Here is a 19904-nt window from a genome sequence, read left to right as displayed (position 1 = left end):
TGCTAATCGTTTAGTGTATTTAGTAAGAGGGATAATCGCTTTAACGTGATTTAATTTCTCCTACAATATGATCTTATAATTATGACAAGTGTGTTGTCCTTCATCCCGTTGCTTCAAAAAAAAAAAAATTAAATAGAATATTCCAAGTGCTAGCATTTATAAGCTCCGGTTGTTGTGCTAATCCCAGAGACAAACCCAATTTTCATATGTGAATGAGACGAGGTCACAGATTTAGAGGCTGAGCATGTGATTACCCAAAATGCACAGCTCCCTGGGCTGAAGGCCTTTTCTGGCTAAAGGCCTTCAGCTCGCTGATGGGCTGAAGAGTCCCGATGAGGGGGGAAAAGGGCATTACAGTACAGCTGTCTCATTCCCACGGCAACCACACGCATGTGCGCGCTCACTCACACACACAAACACACATATACACACACACACACACAAACATGTATACACACACACACACACACACACACACACACATACACACACACACAAACACACATACACACACACACAAACATGTATACACACACACACACACACACACATACACACACACACACAAACACACATACACACACAAACACACATACACACACAAACACACATACACACACAGACACACATACACACACAAACACACATATACACACACACACAAACACACACACACACACACATATACACACACACACACACACACACACACACACACACACACACACACACACACACACACACACACACACACACACACACACACACACACACACACACACACACACACACACACACACACACTGAGGACAGGGCAAACATTTGAAACACTTTATGTGTGTGAGTGTGTGCATGTTGTGTGTTCCTTAGGGGCCTAGAGAAGTGACATATGGTGCTGAATTCAATGTGTCCTGACCTAAATTACTGTGATTCTGTGCACCAACTTCACATAGCGTGCTTTAATGCTAATGTGAGTATTACACGTATTGTGGAACTTCCTATCAATTTACTCTCATTTTGCCCCAAACAAATTCACATAAACATGCAATATTATATTACAAATCCATTATTATGACTGTAATAATTAACAAAAGCAGACGTCTCGAACGATCATCCCTATAATAAATAAATAAATAAATAAATGCGATTTGGAGCATTGTACTATTTCAACTGTGCAAAAAAAAAAAAAAAACACCATTGCATGTGAGTTTTGTTAGGGGAGTTAATGCACAAAGACGATTAATTATGTAGGGCGGTGAAGGAAAATGCCGCTGGCTGTCCACACTCGGCACTCGCATCTTCTTTTTTCTGTGCCATTATTAAAGCTTCTTTAATATTGTTCAGTCAACATTTAATGTAAATAAAAAAATAAAACAAAAAGGAAAAATTGACTAACGCTGTAATATATTGATTAACACTGTTAATACCAATTTAGGCAATTCGATATTGGCACTCTTTCAGAAATGATCATCAATAAGATACAACTGAAATTTTCCTATTCATATTTTACTTATCCCTGTTTCACTGGGGTATAAATATGAGTTGTTCCACAGAGACTTTAATAATTCCTTTAATTAACTTCCATTAATTCATCAACAGGGCGAATGATTAGAGAGCTGTGGAAGATCTGGCAGCATCAAACTATTTGGAAACCTGACTTTCATCTAACCACAAAGGTAAACACTTGGAGTTGTTTCTTGAATGTCTTGCTGTGTCGTGCTGATTTTACAATGATTTTGTGTTACAAATCCTGTAGAAAGACAATTGTGGCACATATAAAATGTCAATTACCATATTTTTGTCCGGCTGACTCTTCCCTGGCATTCCGTAACTCAGTTTTTCGGTCAGGTGGTCAAGTTTAGTGCTTTCCTCTCTGTATCTCTGGATGTTTTCCCCAAGCATGCTCAGCAGGGCGATGAGGGCCTGCTCACGAAACTGAAGCTGCTCTGCGTGTGCTACCTTACCCACAAAACACTGCTGTAGGTCACACTTGTGCCCAGAACAACACTGTAAGACAGAACAAAAGAAGGAGGCAATGTTAAGGAAGGCACTCGGATCCTAAAGTCCAGGATGATCATCACAAACTTTTATATATATATAAAATTTCATTTGCAACAGAAAAAAACATTTTATAGTAAATATCGTTATTGTTTTTAGTTTTATTCCAAATTTGGAAATGGTTTGAAATAAAAGCATTAGTTTAATTAATATAATTAATCTGAATGATAGTGGAAAAGCAAAAGTTGAAACATTTATAACAAAACTATAAGAAATGTTCCATGTAATTTTGAAAATTATACAATTAAAGGTGTGTTTGTTTCTGTTCCTTTCGCTCTTGTGCCCGGACACACACTAACAAATCTGTATTACATCAGGAAGGTTTGCAAGAGAGCAGTAGAATATGCAGGATATGCAGGAAAAGTAAACAAGCCTGTATTTAATCTGTAATCTGATTATTACTGTAGTGCATTTTACTCACAATGCTGATCTCGGATGTTACGCTTCTCTGCAAATGTTCAGAATCAGATTGTAGAATCTCGGAGCCTGCTGTCTCACAATTCAGGACCTTTTTCTGCAGTCGCACTGACGTCAATCTAAACGCACATACACACAAAATTAAAGAGGGTATTAGTTTGTACAGAATCATTTTATTCGTTCTTTTTTTTCTGCTTTTCTTATTTAGACATCCCTTTACATCTTTTATCTCTTTACACGATTGCTGCATATGAACACACAGGTGACAGGTCATGGTCATAGCTTTAAAAAGTCATTAATAAGCTTCTAGCAATAAAACGTCAAATTCAGCCGCATTATAAATTATAAATTATACATGCAACATTATAAATTATAGTCCATGGTGCCTCCACTAGAGGGAGATGCACGATCACAAGACTACACTATTAAAAATACATCAGTCTTTCTGCTAGAAGTGCTATAACGGTGTGTGAGCGTGTGTGTGTGTGCGAGTGTGTCTGTCTGTCTTTTAGAATGACAGGAATATAAAAGTAAAGAATGAAGCGAAGCATGATAATGGCCAATCTCTCACAACAAATTAGAACAGTAAACCAAAAGTAGAAAGTTGAATGATAAAATGTTCCCCATTTTTAAAAACAAACTCCACTTTCCCACGCTGCCCTTTATGCAGAGTTTAACAGACATTTCCAATGAGCTTCAACAGCTGTATTTCAACAGCTCTCTCTCTCCCTCTGTGTGTATTGCTCTCTCTCTCTCTGTGTAACACACACACACACACACACACACACACACACACACACACACACACACACACACACACACACACACACACACACACACACAAAACTCCTGTCATATTTCCTAAGCATAGTTACCACACTGTCTCACTCACTGATATTGCCACAGTTAATCTCTCCAGGGAGGAATGCTGCCATTGTACTGTACAAGCACATGATACTTGTGCAACAGCCTGCAGAAACTTATCTGTAACTTCATATGTATATACAGTATATACAGTATATACAGTATATACATATACACCTAATTTAGAATAAGCACTCAAAAATTAGCAATCCTACCCACCATGACACACAAACACACACACAGAAGAATGTTCCATGCTAATGAGGCAAAATATGTGGATTTTGCTAATTTTGCAAGGATGATGTGTCCCCTCAAGGACAGAGGGAATGACATCAGCCAGACTTCATAAAGTCTTTTTTTTGTTAAAGCACAAGGGTGTAAGTGTGTCTTAAAACAGGGCAAAGTCAAGGGCAAGGGAGACAAGTAAAATCACCCAGAGACCAAACACTAAACAAGCAGCAGAAGAGAGAGAGAGAGAGAGAGAGAGAGAGAGAGAGAGAGAGAGAGAGAGAGAGAGAGAGAGAGAGAGAGAGAGAGAGAGAGACAGAGACAGAGACAGAGACAGAGACAGAGACAGAGACAGAGACTAACACATGACTTCATCTTTGGCTAGAAACAGCGTATATATAAAATCTGGTTCAGGTGGCTTGTGGTGGCCTGAAACCATATTAAGACACTTTATGTTGGTTCTTTCTTTGACGTCTGTCTGTACCTCCTGTTTGTCTAAGTAATACAATAATATTACTAAACCTGGATTAAATATTTACATTCATGGACTTTTCTTTTTCCTTTTTGAAGGATTTGCAGTATAACAAAACAACATACATATATTAGTGTAACCTCTTCCGGTTACAAGACAACAACAAAAAAAAAAGACAACAGATTACTCTTGATTTTTTCTTTTGAAATCACTCTCAGCTGTCTTTGGGTAAATTACTCACTACATTATTCAAGCCACAAAAAATGTTTTGTTGTCAAGTCTTAACCTGCATCCATGCTGTCATAAAACACAGACTAATACAGGGCTCAAATGTCTTCCTTTGAAATCTCTAAATCATTTTCCATGTTATAACACCAAACTGGATATTGTATGAACTAGTACTTGGAAAGCCAAAGTCTTTAAACAGCCTTTGGATTTAAGAGGTAAAAGGAGGACACACCCTTTTGGTTTAATCAGTGGATTATGAGGATGTGCTCCAACGTGCCCTCTTGTCTGGTAGGCATCTGAAAAAGTCCCAGGGTGAAACAGCTCTATGTTCCAGTTATGACCTTTTCGGTTATTTATTCACATACCAACGTCTAGTCATATACTCTAGTTCCCTCTAAATGTTTTCGAACTGCAAGTCTAGTTTTATTGTTTATGTTATACACTGATGATATTTGGGTCTGTGATCAAAAGAGCATGACACGATCGATCAGATTTTCAGCTTTCACCGTCAGCCATTTACATTCGGATGTGTAAAACTGATGCCATGCGATGGCAGGCCACCTAATTTTTTACCTGAACAAAAGTATATCTACGTAATAAAAAAAGTATTTCTAAGTGTATCTAAATTCATTCTGTTGCTACCATCAAGGGTTACATCATCAATAAAGATTAGAGAAACTATTCCAGAAGCCATGACATTTCCACCACCCTGCTTGAACCATGAGCTTAGTTGGGACTATAAGGAGTATCAGAACTTATCAGGTGTCTGCTATCTCTGTATTTATGTGTACATTCATATTGCTGATCAGTGGATTGTGGTCCCTTCACCTCTGGCCTGTCAAGGTTGTTTTTTGGGTTTCCCTTCGCAAAAGGTTTCTGCCAACAACTGCTGTTGTTATTCTTGGACAACCTGTTTGAAGTATGTTTGTTAATATACCAATGTTTTTTTCTGTTTTATTATATTCCAAATGGTTACTTTGGCTCATTGCTCATTGCTAATGCAGGTAGAATTTCTCAGCTTCAAAACCGCACTGATTTTTTCCTGTAGACGGCTTTCTCAGGTCTTCATTTTAGGTTCATATACTGTAACAAATGCGATGATCTCAAGCTCATATGTTCAGAGCTATAAACTGTTTAAAACAAACAACAGGGCAACAAGAAACACTCATCAATAATGTTTCAGTATGCTTAACACATCCAGAAGTAAACATGAGGAAATAAAAATTCTGATTCAGATTTTGAGCTCAAACCCAGAGTACAGCAAAAACAAAGGAATTGGCTTTGCTGTTCCAATACTTTTGGAGGGGACGGCATGTTTCACTAGAACATTTAAAGGGAGACTTTTTATATAATGAACAATGTTTAATAATATCAAATAATTCTATAATATTTATACTGGGCACATCCAGTAAATATGACAAGTGATAGGGCTTGATCAGGATTTTGGATTTGATTCGTTCATAAGATTGCACAAATGATTTCTGCTGTGCAATCTTATGAACGAATCCAATCCAAAATATTCTAGCACTTTGTTTGATCCAATAGTAGAATCATTTTGCACTGCTAGTTCACTGTCATGGCACGTAATGTCATCATCTTTGAAACGTGAAATTTCTTCGTCCTACGTAAGGTACTGTAAACCCTTAAATTGCATTGGACCGATATCACACTGTCAATTTATCATTCCGTTTATATGCAAATGATGCGTGTCCCTGAAAGCGTTAACATCTGCTCGGGGTGAACGCAAACGGAAAGAAGATTAGCGAGGTCAGATCAGGGTTTGTTTACAAGCTAAAAACGTTCAGAAATGATGTTACAGCTAAATATGACCAGAGTGGTCTGTGAAATGTTGACTCATTAAAGCATCAAGACGTGTATAAGTTAATTTATACTACATAGTAACGTGCTCACGGTTCAAATGACTTAGTACTGCACAACTGAACAAATTTCATACAGAAATGAAAATATATAGAGAGACAGAATGTAAAAGCATAGCATGTGTGCGTGTGAGAGGACATTTCTTCTGTAATTGTGATGTAAACAAACCGGTTACAAATCATACAGAATGTGGGTGGAGGACCTGGAAGTAACCAGAACGACAGGTCCATGTCCTCGGTGTTCTCAGAAATCTCATTTTCTTTAACCACATCACTTTCTAATGTGAAATTAGATTTTCTTTAGTTTTCTTCAATACTTTATTTTGCCATTCTGGAGGAATTTGAGCGAGTTTGATCTGTTTGTGTTTATTGTGCTAGTTACAGTAGCAACTGAATCCCCAACGACAGAACGAGTGGATATTCTCCTTTCTAGTGCCACCCTTTTTAAGACACAATGTCTATATAGATATTAAATTTAGAGCATGGCTGTTAGAACACATTACAATAACTGTACCCTTAGTGTACCCAAGTGTGTTTAAAAAGGCACAATAGGATGAGAAAAGCCCTGTGCTTGAAGTACAATGCCACAATGTAGAACATTTAAATCAATTCTATTCAGCTTCATTACCACAGAGACAGAAAGTTAAAAATCCTGCCTGACATCTGCGTCAAACCAGAACAGCTTAACAAAAGGCTCGTGCTTACTGTTCAATAACATAGGAGACTAGTAATTACAGATATGATCCCGAAATGTATTTCCATTTGCACGTATGCACGCAGTCACTTAACAAGACACTATTCTGTTGTAGCTTCAAGAGACATATGCATTATTTTTCTACCATGCTATATTCTATATGCATTATTTTGTTCTATTTCTCTTTTGCTTTAAGTAGATGTGTGAACTGTGCTTATATTAGCTGGACAGACAGTATTGTGAGTTAATAAATGAATTATTTTTAACTGGCCTGCACAAGTAAAAAAGTGCAGGGATTATTTCCAGCTACTTGTCATATGAGAGCACGTCCATGTCCGTGTGTGTGTGTTTGTTTGTGTGTGTGCATGTGTCTACACATACAGTATATATACACACATCAGCATGCATGTGAGCGTGTGTGTGCATGCGAGTGGGTGTGTACTCACTGTTGACTGACGTGTGAAATCTCCCGTTCTGTCTCTTTCTGCAGGTCTATTAATCTGTGGTGACTCTCGGTGATGAGACTCCACAAACTTCCAGCGCTGTCACTGAGCTTCTCTGGAGCAACCTTCAAGATATCAATAGATTTATCTTATTAAGCAACATTAGAACATACAATTCAGTAGTATCCAGCAGAACAAATTCGAAAGATTATTATTTAACTCAAGAATTAACTTATGGGTCAGATATTCACATATCTCAGGAAATATAAAGTATACCCTTGAAATTTAAGGTAAAAAAAAAATAGTTTTTCATTGTCGCACGCACACGCACACACACACACACACACACACACACACACACACACACACACACACACACACACACACACACACACACACACACACACACACACACACACACACACACACACACACACACACACACACACACACACACAGATATATGCTGAGTTAATCAGTCTAACGTAATTATAGGATTCACAACCATGTGCATCAGGTGTTTGTCAATCCTAAGAGCCTGAAGCAGAAGGCACAGATTTAAAATTTTAATGCTTAAAAAACACAATATAATGAGTAATGCATTATGTGGGCAATTTTGGCCACAATAGTGTTCCAGCCTACAGATGGAAGTGACAGGCGGCTACAGGCCACGTCAATCTGCACAGTCTGCAATCTGGTTTGTGTTTCAGCATCGCTTTAACAAGTGTAAGTGGATTTAAGCTGTTTTTATTGCTCAGATTTGTAGTCGCATCCAAAACCCCAAGGTCTCTACTAATGCAACATTTTGTGATACAATAACACGTTATTTAAAAACTGAGAAAGAGCTGTTGTATCCTTGTATTACATTAAAATCTGTCTGGATATCCTGATCACACACCACTTGCTTTGTTTATATACACTGTTGTGATGCTATGTATTTTAGTCAAATGTTAACAGTTGATACAGTATGTATCAGCAACTTAACCTTGACATTACCTTGAGTAGGACAGTCCGTTATGAATTGTCCGTGCTTTCTGTTTAAGGGAATTAAACCTCTCTGATTTTACTGAGGAATTTTAATCATTGAAATCTTGGAGTAAAAACGTGACCATAGGGCAAATGATTCAGCCCATCACTAGAATACTCACTTGTTTTCAACAAAAGAGGACGTTTTGCTAAAACCAGCAGGAATGCGAACACGTTCTAATGACTTCCCATAATCTCCGGTGGAAACCGCAACCCTCGACCTAGAAAGCATAACCTAAAGGTCACTGCTCAGATGCTACTCAGTTTGGCTTGCTTGTCCTGAGGTCTTGTCATGATGAAGGAAATCCAGTCTGTCGACTGTTAAAAGGAGAAATGCTGCTAGATGTAACCTCCTACTCGGAGCATGCGATTCAGCTTTGTTTGGAAGATTCATACGAGAATCTTCTTGGCAGTTGGAGTTAATGAAAGAGAACGTTTCGCTAAATGCAACCGGCCACCAAACAGGAATACATTTTCACACTCGGTTATCATGAATTCCTGGCAATTGAAGCTAACAAACAACCAACATGCTTTTCCAGCACAGTAAAAGCTGCCACGGAAGACGGCAAGAACAACAGATCTGTTTTGGGAATGAGTTCGAGTGATTCATCATGTGAAAAGGCCTGGAACGGTTTGGGGGAGAGAAAGACAAATGTACAGCCAAAATGCCCTGTGGCTAAATCTACAAGCTGTAGTCTGGATCTGCATCCGACAAAACAAGTGATGGTGAGATAAATGACTAGTCATGTCGAATTAATACTAAACATGAGTGATAAACCTACTGCGAGACACTCGTTAGATCATAAAACTTATTAAAGTTCTAATAGATCTTTTATTTTATACAGATTTTGTCCACACAAGGTCAGTGCCATATCGACGTATTATTAAAACCATAATATGGAAACCCATTCAAATAAATGCTGATGAATTAATGTGTGTATTAGCTGTAGCTGTATACGTGTCTACTAATCTGTAGTGGAAAAGATTTTCAAAAACATTATGTCGAAGCCTCTTGCATTCACTCGTTCGGGATGCTGATTTGGACAAAAGAAGCTAACTATAAAAATGTTTGGTTGGAATTGTGCTATTAGATGCTCTATTAAAAGACAATAACAAGAGTGATGATACATTGATACACAGCGTTACCTCGTATTGAACTGAACATAGAAATTTGAAAAGTGTGTGATCTTTATGTAAGTGTGTGATCTAACTATCTAGTGAACACTGCACCTGAATGATTTCCCGTAACAGTTTGGAGATTCCCCAGCAGGGAGATGGGTGTGACTCCCTAATGGGGTTATGGGAAACAGGAGGACGAAGTTTCCATCAAACCAAACCCCGGTGCAGATTTACCAGAACTTCTGGAGCATTAAATATTATGCAACTATCCATAGGTGGGGTGGAGAGGGGGGCAGATAAAAACTGACGATAAAATAAAAAAAAAACAGTGAAAGGAATGCAGACTAAGCAAACACAGGTTTTGTGAAGGAGGTGGTGTTTTTAAGAGCAGGATTTCCCCGACTCGTCCTAATCCTTAATCATAAAAAGCCTTAATAAAAGGAGATCAGGAACCTTTGTGGGTGCTGGAATGAAATCAAACAAACAAAAAGCAAACCTGAATAAACGCGAATGCATTTCAAGTCATTCCGAAACAAAAACTTGAATTCAAACCAAGATACAAAAACATAACATCTCTGAAATTTAAAAATAAAATAAAACACACTCTGATATGATGAGTGTATTGCTCTTGGTTTTCGAATGCAAATTTTGTGTCGCTGTGTGAAAATATATATGAAACCCGACATGTAAACATAAAGAGCCCCATTTTATCATCACTAGTGATTTACAGGATCAACACTTGCAGTAATTTTCACACGCTCAGGAAGAAGAAAGGAGAAAAAAAAGGAGAGATGGAGGAAAAACGAAACAACATAAACAAAACACAGACGGAAGAGTTATGTTATAGTATTTATACTAAAGTTTACTTACAAACTCGAAGGCAGAGGTAAAGCTGCAGGCACTCATGGTGCAGTAAAGATAGGTTTCGGGGGAGTTTTTGGTTAACGACACAGTGTTTAGCATTCAGTCCTGTTGCTGTGGGTGAAAATGTGACCTCCTTCACAAGTCAACCCACTGTGTGTGTGTGTGTGTGTGTGTGTGTGTGTGTGTGTGTGTGTGTGTGTGTGTGTGTTTGTTGCCTGCTTGATTGATCATTCTCTATTCTCTCCCCGGAGACTTAAAAAGACATGGGAGACAAGATTAAATGTTAGTGTTTAACGTTGGTGTTAGAGAGTGTGTGCGTGTGTGTACTCTTAAGTAAGAAAATGTATAGTATGAATTTCACTGCAAGAAAGGCTACTGCAGTAAAGTTATTAATGCTAATAAAAAGAGGGATGTGGTAGCCTATTGGTTAAGGTGTTGGGCTACTGATCAGAAGGTTGTGCGTTTAAGTCCCAAGTCCACCAAAGTGCCACTACTGGTCCCCTAAGCCTCCATTGCTCAGCTGTATAAAATGTAAGTCACTCTGGATAACAGTGTCTGCCAAATTCTGTAAATAAACAATTCTAATTATTGATGCCTAATAAAGTTGCACACACTCACACACACACACACACACACACACACACACACACACACACACACACACACACACACACACACACACACACACACACACATACACACATACACACACACATACACACACACACACACACACACACACACACACACACACACACACACACACACACACACACACACACACACACACACACACACACACACACACACACACACACACACACACTTTCCCACGCAGAAAATCTAACTATTTCCCCCAAACATGAAGTGGTAATAAATCATACATGGGCAGCAATTATTTTTTGACATTCAACGTTCAATTTTTGAGCAAAATCTGCTGTTCCTGCAGACATGGCTGATTTATACTCGTATCTACATGCATCTTTGTGTTGTGACACAGAAAGGGTGTTTATGTATAATTGTGGCACACTGTTGAGCTGATGTGGGCAGATCTGAAATCCAAAAACAACACATCGAGGGTTTCTGTGGTTCTGTGTGTGAACTAACCTTCAAGTGAACGCTCATCGGTTGAGGATGGAAGGTGTGTCTGATCATGTATATGTAAATGTACTGAGCACTGAATGTTTTCAAAGGTTTTAGAGTAAAATTACTAATGTTACTGATACTTTACCTGATACTTTAAACTATAAGGAAAACAAAGAGCTGATGTGAAGCAAGATGAAGGAGACAGACAGATGAAGCTCAAGCTGGAGCTATTCTCATTTTCATACATTGTGGGTATGAAATTCAACCTGCATGTAACTGTATATATTAAAAATAACTACAAATAAAGTTATAGATCATGTTTCTTAGATAGTTAGGGTACGTTTTCTTGTTTAAAAGACGTTCGAAACCTGATCTGGTTGACTTAAAATCCTAATAACGCTGTATCTCTTCCACAGAACACTGAAGCACGTTCTAATGATCCACTCGATCGCTCTGCAGTGAAATGAGAGATTTTAATTTAGCTGTTAATTTCCTCTCCTCTAACAAACGTTCTTGTAACATCCAAGTATAAAGACTGCCACGTACGAAACCCGTCTATGTACGACGTCCTCAAATCTTCAAAAATAATAAAAGACACAGAAACCCTAACCTGGGCTTGAGCAAACTCAGTAACTAATCAAAAAAACTCAAAACTTCTCCCATTTACCTTCTTTTTCGCTACTTACATTTTATTTTGTAACACGCTGACAGACTAAGTAAGTCAACACCAGCCAAACCAACCCTAACTGCCCTATCAGTTACACAACACATCACATGTGTGCATCAACATACTACAAGCTTTACCCTGAAACGAGTCTATCAAATTAGTTTTAGAAACACATGCACATTTTGGAAAAGACATTTCATGAATGTTAAAAAGAAAAGCTCATAGTTTATTGTACTGACAAAAATTATATTGTTCTATACATATTTACATGTTTAGGGGCAAAAACTATTGTTACTAATAAACCCACATTCCGTAAACTGTATCTAAGTAAGTGTGTCTTGCTAAAGAACCCAAATTCATGGTCATTTCATGGAGGACAACTTCTAAACCAAGGGTGCTTTCTGAAGGCCAGTGTGTCGTACAAGAGCTCTTGGGAAAGTTTGACGGTAAAGCCTAAAACAACGATGTAACAGATGAGTCAGTAACAAACCCTGAGAAAAAATGTGTCTGCCAACTGTCTGTAGTGTAGCGTATGAGATGGCACTCGTACGAGAAAAGCAACAGGATCAGCCAAGAGCTGATAAAGGAAGGAAGATATTGATAATATGACTTCTAACTGTAGGTTACTGATAATGGAGCAAACTTTAAACCTTACTTTTTAAAACATACGTTGCAGCGTATTAAAATGCCTCATGCTTCGGTAAAAGCACAGAAGAGACATGAATACAAGTGTTTGAGACGGAGCCAAAAACAACCTCCAAACATGTGTGTAGACTTGCCAAGCAGTGATATCATCTAGTACATCTTGGTCATCATCCAAAGCACAAAGTAAAGCTTATAGACTGGAACCGAATGTTTGCCAGCGAGATATTGATATAATGTCTCATCATGAAGGTAAAGCTGTGGTGTATGATTAAAGTATTAACAATTTTACACACACACACACACACACACACACACACACACACACACACACACACACACACCAGGTGATGTCTTACCTGCTCAGGTTCATTGTGTCTATTCCATAGTGGAGCAAGAAATGAGCAGATGAACAGAGAAGTGAAGTGCAGGAGAGAAGGAGGAGGTGAAGGGTGGGGGCTAAACAACTCGTTTTTCCGGTCACAATGCAAGTGTAAACACAGGACAGCATTATTATGCAAAATTGTAACCATCAAGTTTTTAAAAACGGCTTCGGTTCTAATAGAACCCAAAATTACTGGGCAACACCCACAGCTACAACTAATAGTGCATAATGTTGTATCACCAATACTTAAAGCTCAATCAGCAGCCAGCATGCAGAAATGTGAAGAAGACGGTTGTAGAACTGTCTCTTGTTGGACAGAGGAATTATATGAATAAAATGAAATAAAACACTAAATAACTCTGTCCTCCTCGAACATATGCTGCTGATCTGTTACTGCTGTAAAGTTAAGCAATTCCTAAGGCAAGTGTGTGAGTCACTTGTATCTCTTGGCATGCAGGTGAAAAGGATTGCGAGGGGGGAAAAAAAAGGTGTGTGAGGGTGGGGCAGTGCTGACAATCAGTGCTAGGTGTGTGTGTGTGTGTGTGTGTGTGTGTGTGGGAGGGAGACGGTGTTTTTGGATGGGGGGGGGGAGAGAAAGTGACTGAATAGCAGGAAATGGGTGAGAAAAGAGTGAGAGTGAGAAATAAATGTCCATTTAAAATGTCGACAAAGGGAGAAGAGTCAGTGCAGTTTTAGAGGCTGACGTTATGGGGGAGTCGATGATCTTGTTAAACACAACTCAGTTTACAGAACATTTTTTTTACTAACTTTTTAACTTTTACAAACATAACTCGTTCATACATAAAAGGGTGAATCATTAAAATCCCATTAAACCTATATTATGTGACATTAAACCTGTAATCATTGCATCACCACACTTATACCTTGTACTCTAGACAAACACACACTGTGTAATTAATGGATAAAAAAATTAGTCACACGATTTTATGGTAGCTTGAGTATTTAGTACGATTACAGCGCATCGTTACTGAAAGTACAACAAAATTCCACTGCCACATTTTTCTTTTTGGATGATTTAAAAACTTTACTTAAAGTGACTGAAAAATCAAAAGTGGTTGTTTTTAGAGCAGGTTTTGTCGTCCTAGGAAAAAGAAAGGAAAGTCAAACTTCTGCACTAAACAGAAATGTGTTGATTCTTTTATTGAGAACAAGATCGTTCTATTTTATTTTCTTCCTGACCTCCAGTGCAGTTTCCTCCAGCGCTGTTGGAGTCTTGTGTTAATTTGTGTTAACCTTCCCAACCTTCTTGTGTATATCAGAGCAGAACAGTGAGCTGTTTGTTCTGCCAATCTCTAATGCCATTGAATTATGAACATGATAAATGTCCAAACTGTTGAGACCTGAACATTTGTGATGGAATAACAGTACTGCTGATTAATCAGCATCTTCCTCTGGTGCTGCAGGACCACAGTGAGGTCTGAATCGAGCAGCTGGTGTGGCTGTAGAGCCCACTGAAAAGAAGCTAAGCTCTTCACCACCATGTTAGGAGTCCGGAGGAAGAGTAACTTAGCTGGCAGAGGGCATGGGCCAAAAGCAAAAGCTGTTAGCAGCAATGACACAATGAAGTGCTGAGCTCAGGGAAGGCTAGTAGCCTACAGCCTGTCGCTTACTGTCACAGATGCTGATGCAAGTTCAGTGGCTGAGGCTCATTGGACAAGCTTGAGGCCCAATCTGGTGTAGTTTTGGAGAATAAGTATGCCTTGTACATGTAGATATTTTACACAGATATCACTCTATATATAGTTGAAATGACAACAAGTGCCTATTGACTTGACTCTACACAGCTGAATGCCTGATCCAACTGGTCTATCCCACAGCTGCCTTTAAGAGCCCTTATGTACACTCCGATGGAGAAAAACTAAGGTATAGATTAATATTGCTGTATGTGTCTTTAATGTCTTGTCTTATCTGCTACAGATGAAGTCTGAAATTCATAAATCTGTTCAGCAAATTGATTCCACTCAGTTAAATGATTTATTGAGTTTCACAATTTTGAGTTTTCACTTACTATTGCACATGCTGAAATGGCATGACAAAGCTGATAGAGGTTTATGCACGTCAGTGTTCATTACTGCTTTATTCACGGTAGTAACCCATTCAAAACATGGCTCGATATAATCACGAGTGACTGCATCACACTTGCCCCACATAGAATAAAGTTCAGGTTTTCTGTTACAATCCTATAAATCCACATGCATGCCTACCTGCTATAATCTCAGAGAACTATGTGGACACACCTAGCTGTAATTGCTGTGTAATTGTAATTGCTAAACCATTTTTTTTCCTATATAGGCTATAAAACGTGACCTAAAATGATTGTAGTGGGTTTTTCATTAGTAGGAACGCAGGACATAATACAGAAATGAAACCTGGATGGAAATCCAGTCTGTTGCACTGTATTACACTTATTACTATTATGTAAAATACTCACAAATAATACCCATAGTCAGATATGTGTATTTGCAAGAGCTATTTACACGTTGCTACACACATTATTTTTAATTATGATGTCATTCTCCATCTTTTGTGAACCATGACAGAATTTTCTTTATCCTGTGTAAGATATTTGACCTGGTGACATAGCAAGCCTTTCCAACAAATTATGTCTCCTTGGACAAATCTGAATATTCACTAATGAAAACAATTAACACTGGTGTTTATATATATATATATATATGCATGAAAATCGTGAAATGGTTCGATTTCCACATAATTTAGGTTTCTGTGACTTCTAGTTAATCCAACTAAATCCAATATTTGCAGTTTAGAAATGTTTAGATTGTGTTTTGGAATATAAACATAAATTATCCAGTTATTCTAAACACTTAACTGAAATGGAGAATACACCAGCCTTATTTAATCTGTTGACATTGCCATACTACAGTTAGAAACATGCCTGGCCTGACTGGCTACCATCCAAATCTTAGCTTCATCATTGGCTCATGGACTCGACTCATGCTGCAAAACGTTTCTGATTGTTGCTACGACAAAACAACTCATTTGAGAGGAATTTGTTCCAAGAGTCACTTCTCCTCCCGAACAAATTCCAGAAAACGCCCTTGTTCACCGTTTCTAGGAGACACGACATGTATATGTCTAGTTTATGATTGTAAATGGCCTTTTCCTCCTGGTCAACTATACAGCAATCTGCTCCTCTTTCCTTATTAATAACAGATTTCCCAAACAAATTATTAAACACCTGTTCGTCCAAAGTTTTATAGCATTTAATGTTTTAAGCAAGTACCATGTGGTACTGAAAATGTCATGTTTGATTGGTCAGTATTAATCATACTGTGCAGCCAAAAGCCTAGCACCCCTCCTGTTTTCCATCAGTTGGACATGACTAGTCGTTTATCTCGTCACTTTTTTTGCTGTATTCGGATGCAGACTGCAGCTTGTAGATTTAGCCACGGGACAATTTGGCTACACGTTTCTGTCTTTCTCTTTCACGTTCCAGGCCTTTCTAATGATGAATCACGCAATTTCGTTCCCAGATCAGATCTGTTGTTATTGCCGTTTTCCGTGGCAGCTTTTACTGTGCTGAAAAGCATGTTGGTTGTTTTTTTGACTTGTCATTAGCTTTAACTGCCAAGACCTCACAAAGGCCAAGTATTGAAAATGTATTCCTGTTTGCAAAGTGGTCAGCAGAATTTAGCAAACCTTCCCCTTTTTCCTCCGAATGTGAAACGATTGAAAACTTCAGTTTGTTGGTTGTATTATTTGACAGTATTTTGTTAAACCAATTGCTAATGGGGTCCAATAAATTTTTATTTCTATTAATTACTATTCTATTAATAATAGAATAAGATTATTATTATTATTATTGTTATCAAAAGAACAACTACAACTCTGGCCAAATTACATTTATGCAATCATCTATCCTTAATAACATACTATAATAATGTAATAAAATGTCTGACTCGGGAGTACAAAGATTCGCAGACACTCTTATCCAGAGTGACTTACATTTTATTTCAGTTTCTACAACTGAGCAATTGACTATTAAGGGCCTTGATCAGGGGCCCAGCAGTGGCAGCTTGGCGGACCTGGGATTCGAACTCATGACCTTCCGATTGGCAGCCCAACACCTTAACCACTAGGCTAATTAACATAAACTGCATTGATTACCTGTGTTGATCTTTGCATAGGTTATGCAAAGAAAATTCTGCTAACAATGTTCTGAATTCAATGTTAACGTATAGCTGCCTATGCTGATCAATGCTTTGTTATATGATTGTTCTGCTTGCATAAACTTACTAAAGTCTGATCTCAAATTCTGCAAGTTGTTTGTAACTATGTTCATGATATTCTGGCATATTAATGCTTTTCAGTTATTCAGTAAAGGAAACATTAATGTAAAGCATTACTGATTTAAATTACATGACCATTACAGCCATTTTCATATTTCTCACATGTACTGCAATTGAGGAAAGGAAAGAATTCGAGTGCCACATGGTATGTGAAGAGAATGATTGCGAAAGTTAAATAACCCAGGGCAATTAAAAACAAATGGTCTTGAGTGATCACACAAAAGCGCCATACCACATCCTAGAGGGCAAAGGTCTCTGCTCTCTATAGTATGTGGCATGTGCAAAGGATTCCGACAGAGCACAGGAACACAGATAAAATAATCTGTAGAACCATGAAAAAAAAAAAAGGAAGGTGCGGCTTTTTGCCATAAACTTCAAGGTAAAAACATTTGAAGCTATTAGTTGCGACATGTTTAAACAAAACAAATGACATGAGTTAGATCAGTAATCTGCAACACCTTGTGAAATTACATCTGGCTTAAAACTGAATCATTTCTTGGGCATCGATGTGTTTGTAGCATTGCTTAATTGGATGATTATATAGAAATGAGTTTAGTTCCTGAGGCAAATGTTCTACTTCAAATGGTTCAAGCAAAAAAAATAAAAAATCTAAATTTTGAGGTGATTAAAAGTCAACCTTGCGATTCACTCTCAAAGAAACGTTCAGTCATTACTTCATAATCTCAGGTATTCTAATAATCTGTTTACAGTTCTGATATAATAGGAAGGTCACAAAAGGGCCTCAGGCCTAATTTAGCCTATTAACCTTCATCATCCTCATTTGCCAGGAGAGGACTCTAAAGTGACTTCAGCAGCTGAGGCAAATTTTACAATACAGATCAATACGATACAGATCAGTTATTATGAAGTATATTAAAGGTATATTCAGGAGATTAAACAATAGGATAAAATATGTTTACTCAACAGCTAAAATCTAAAAAGAAGCACTGAAAGACATGATTTAATCTACAGTATGATTCATACCGAGACCTAAGCATCTATCTGTATGCATTGGTGTCTAGACAGACCGTCTCTGTTTTTTTTTTTTTTTTTAGTTTTTCTTTTTTTTTTCTGTGTGATACTCCCTCCTACAGGAAATGTTTGAGCGTGATGTCCCTGCTGCCACACCTAAACCACACCTGAAATCTTAAGCACACTCTACAGGTAAAAATGTACTATTTGGTTTCATGTCTCATCCGGATAATAATCAGGCTATAATCAGAGCTCTTTAGCAAATATGGTCAGAAAGTGTGTTTTAATTGACTTTAACCCCATCATGCAGAAGTGAATAATTAGGTCACTAGAAGATTTTACTGCTGTGCTAAATGGTGTAAGAACATAACGTTCAGATTTTAAGGAGCTCTCAAAACTAAAAACAGGATCCTGGTCACTCAGGAAACACAGTAAATGTATGGGTATGCTTTATAAACACCTACAAATGAAGGACACACAACCTCACACTGTCAGCATTGCTGTGCACTAAGAATGGAGCTATGTGGTGATGCTAGAAATTCACTGTTCATCAAAAGGTTTCCCAGTGAAAGGTCTTACAAACCTCAGCCTAAGAAAGTGTAAGTGCTTCATTGTCCTGAACACAGAAGCTCCAATTATACATGGAAAATACTGTTGAGAAAATAAATGGGCTTTGGGCCAATTTCTATGATAATAGAAAGTGAAAAATATCAGGCAACCTGTTTTCCATGCAGGTAACAAACTAATAAGTAAAACGCTACAGGCTGAATTGACAAGCGAATAATAAAAATCGGATAATTAGCACAATTTACACGATGTCACTAATTTGACCTGTTGCCTTACAGACTTCTATTCTAAGTCATGTTAATATTTGGGGGGGGGGGGGATTCAATGCATTAAATAAAGGTAATCACAGAATAAACAATATGCATCAACCTAAATGACATCATTACATTAGATATCATATGATAATTGCACTGCAACACACAACTCTAAAACTTATGATCAGCCTGTATTCGTTAATACGTGAACGCGGAGCCGTACTTTCACTTTAGAAGGCTGGTGTACGACTCAAACTAGACAAAAGAGCCGCATTTTTATGTTTAGCAACTCATAAGTGGAGCAAAATACAGTCCAAGCATAATGAGGAGTATGTCAAGTCCCCAAGGTCCGAATACTCTCGCTAGCACAAAAACCAACAGGGACCACTAAAGCACTTAGTGCCACTTTGCTAGTCAACAAAACAGCTTTTCTACTTACAAGCAGCTTAAATGACGCTAGTGATGCTACCACCTGTCTACACAAAAATAGACTCAAAAAAGCTCAATTAGAGACTCGTGTAAGCCCAGAGTTTTCCTGCTCTCATCTATTAAGTTCTTGACTTAAACTATTTTTGTTTGCATTACAAATAAAGGAGACGTGATGGAATGTTAGAAAACTGAATGAAACGTGTGTCAGTCTTAGCCATGTGCTATGCTGACATACCAGACCCTAACAACACCTTCATTTTAAGCATACTTCAGTTACAGCA

The 19904-nt window shown here is 38.0% G+C and overlaps 1 protein-coding gene across 5 annotated transcripts in view; it reads right to left on the bottom strand.

Annotated features, from left to right (window-relative positions):
* LOC113633958 (cingulin-like protein 1) overlaps positions 1-19904 on the bottom strand; it is a 34553-nt gene that overhangs the window by 9609 nt on the left and 5040 nt on the right. For 3 of the 5 annotated variants that reach the window (XM_027132635.2, XM_027132642.2, XM_027132650.2), the window contains exons 1-4: positions 13045-13233; positions 7285-7406; positions 2480-2594; positions 1792-2007 (exon numbers count right to left, since the gene is read on the bottom strand). In XM_027132635.2, the coding sequence (XP_026988436.1) occupies positions 1792-2007; positions 2480-2594; positions 7285-7406; positions 13045-13218 (627 nt within the window). In that variant the 5' untranslated portion in view covers positions 13219-13233. Of the gene's footprint in view, positions 1-1791; positions 2008-2479; positions 2595-7284; positions 7407-10296; positions 10348-13044; positions 13234-19904 lie in introns of those variants that run through there. The other 2 variants (XM_047805488.1, XM_027132657.2) reach the window with 2 other exon arrangements.

The sequence above is a fragment of the Tachysurus fulvidraco genome, chromosome 21, assembly GCF_022655615.1.
Source record: "Tachysurus fulvidraco isolate hzauxx_2018 chromosome 21, HZAU_PFXX_2.0, whole genome shotgun sequence".
NCBI classification, from domain to species: domain Eukaryota; kingdom Metazoa; phylum Chordata; class Actinopteri; order Siluriformes; family Bagridae; genus Tachysurus; species Tachysurus fulvidraco.
The sequence above is the reverse complement of the archived record's forward strand: the minus strand, read 5'-3'. Positions and strand labels throughout refer to the sequence as shown.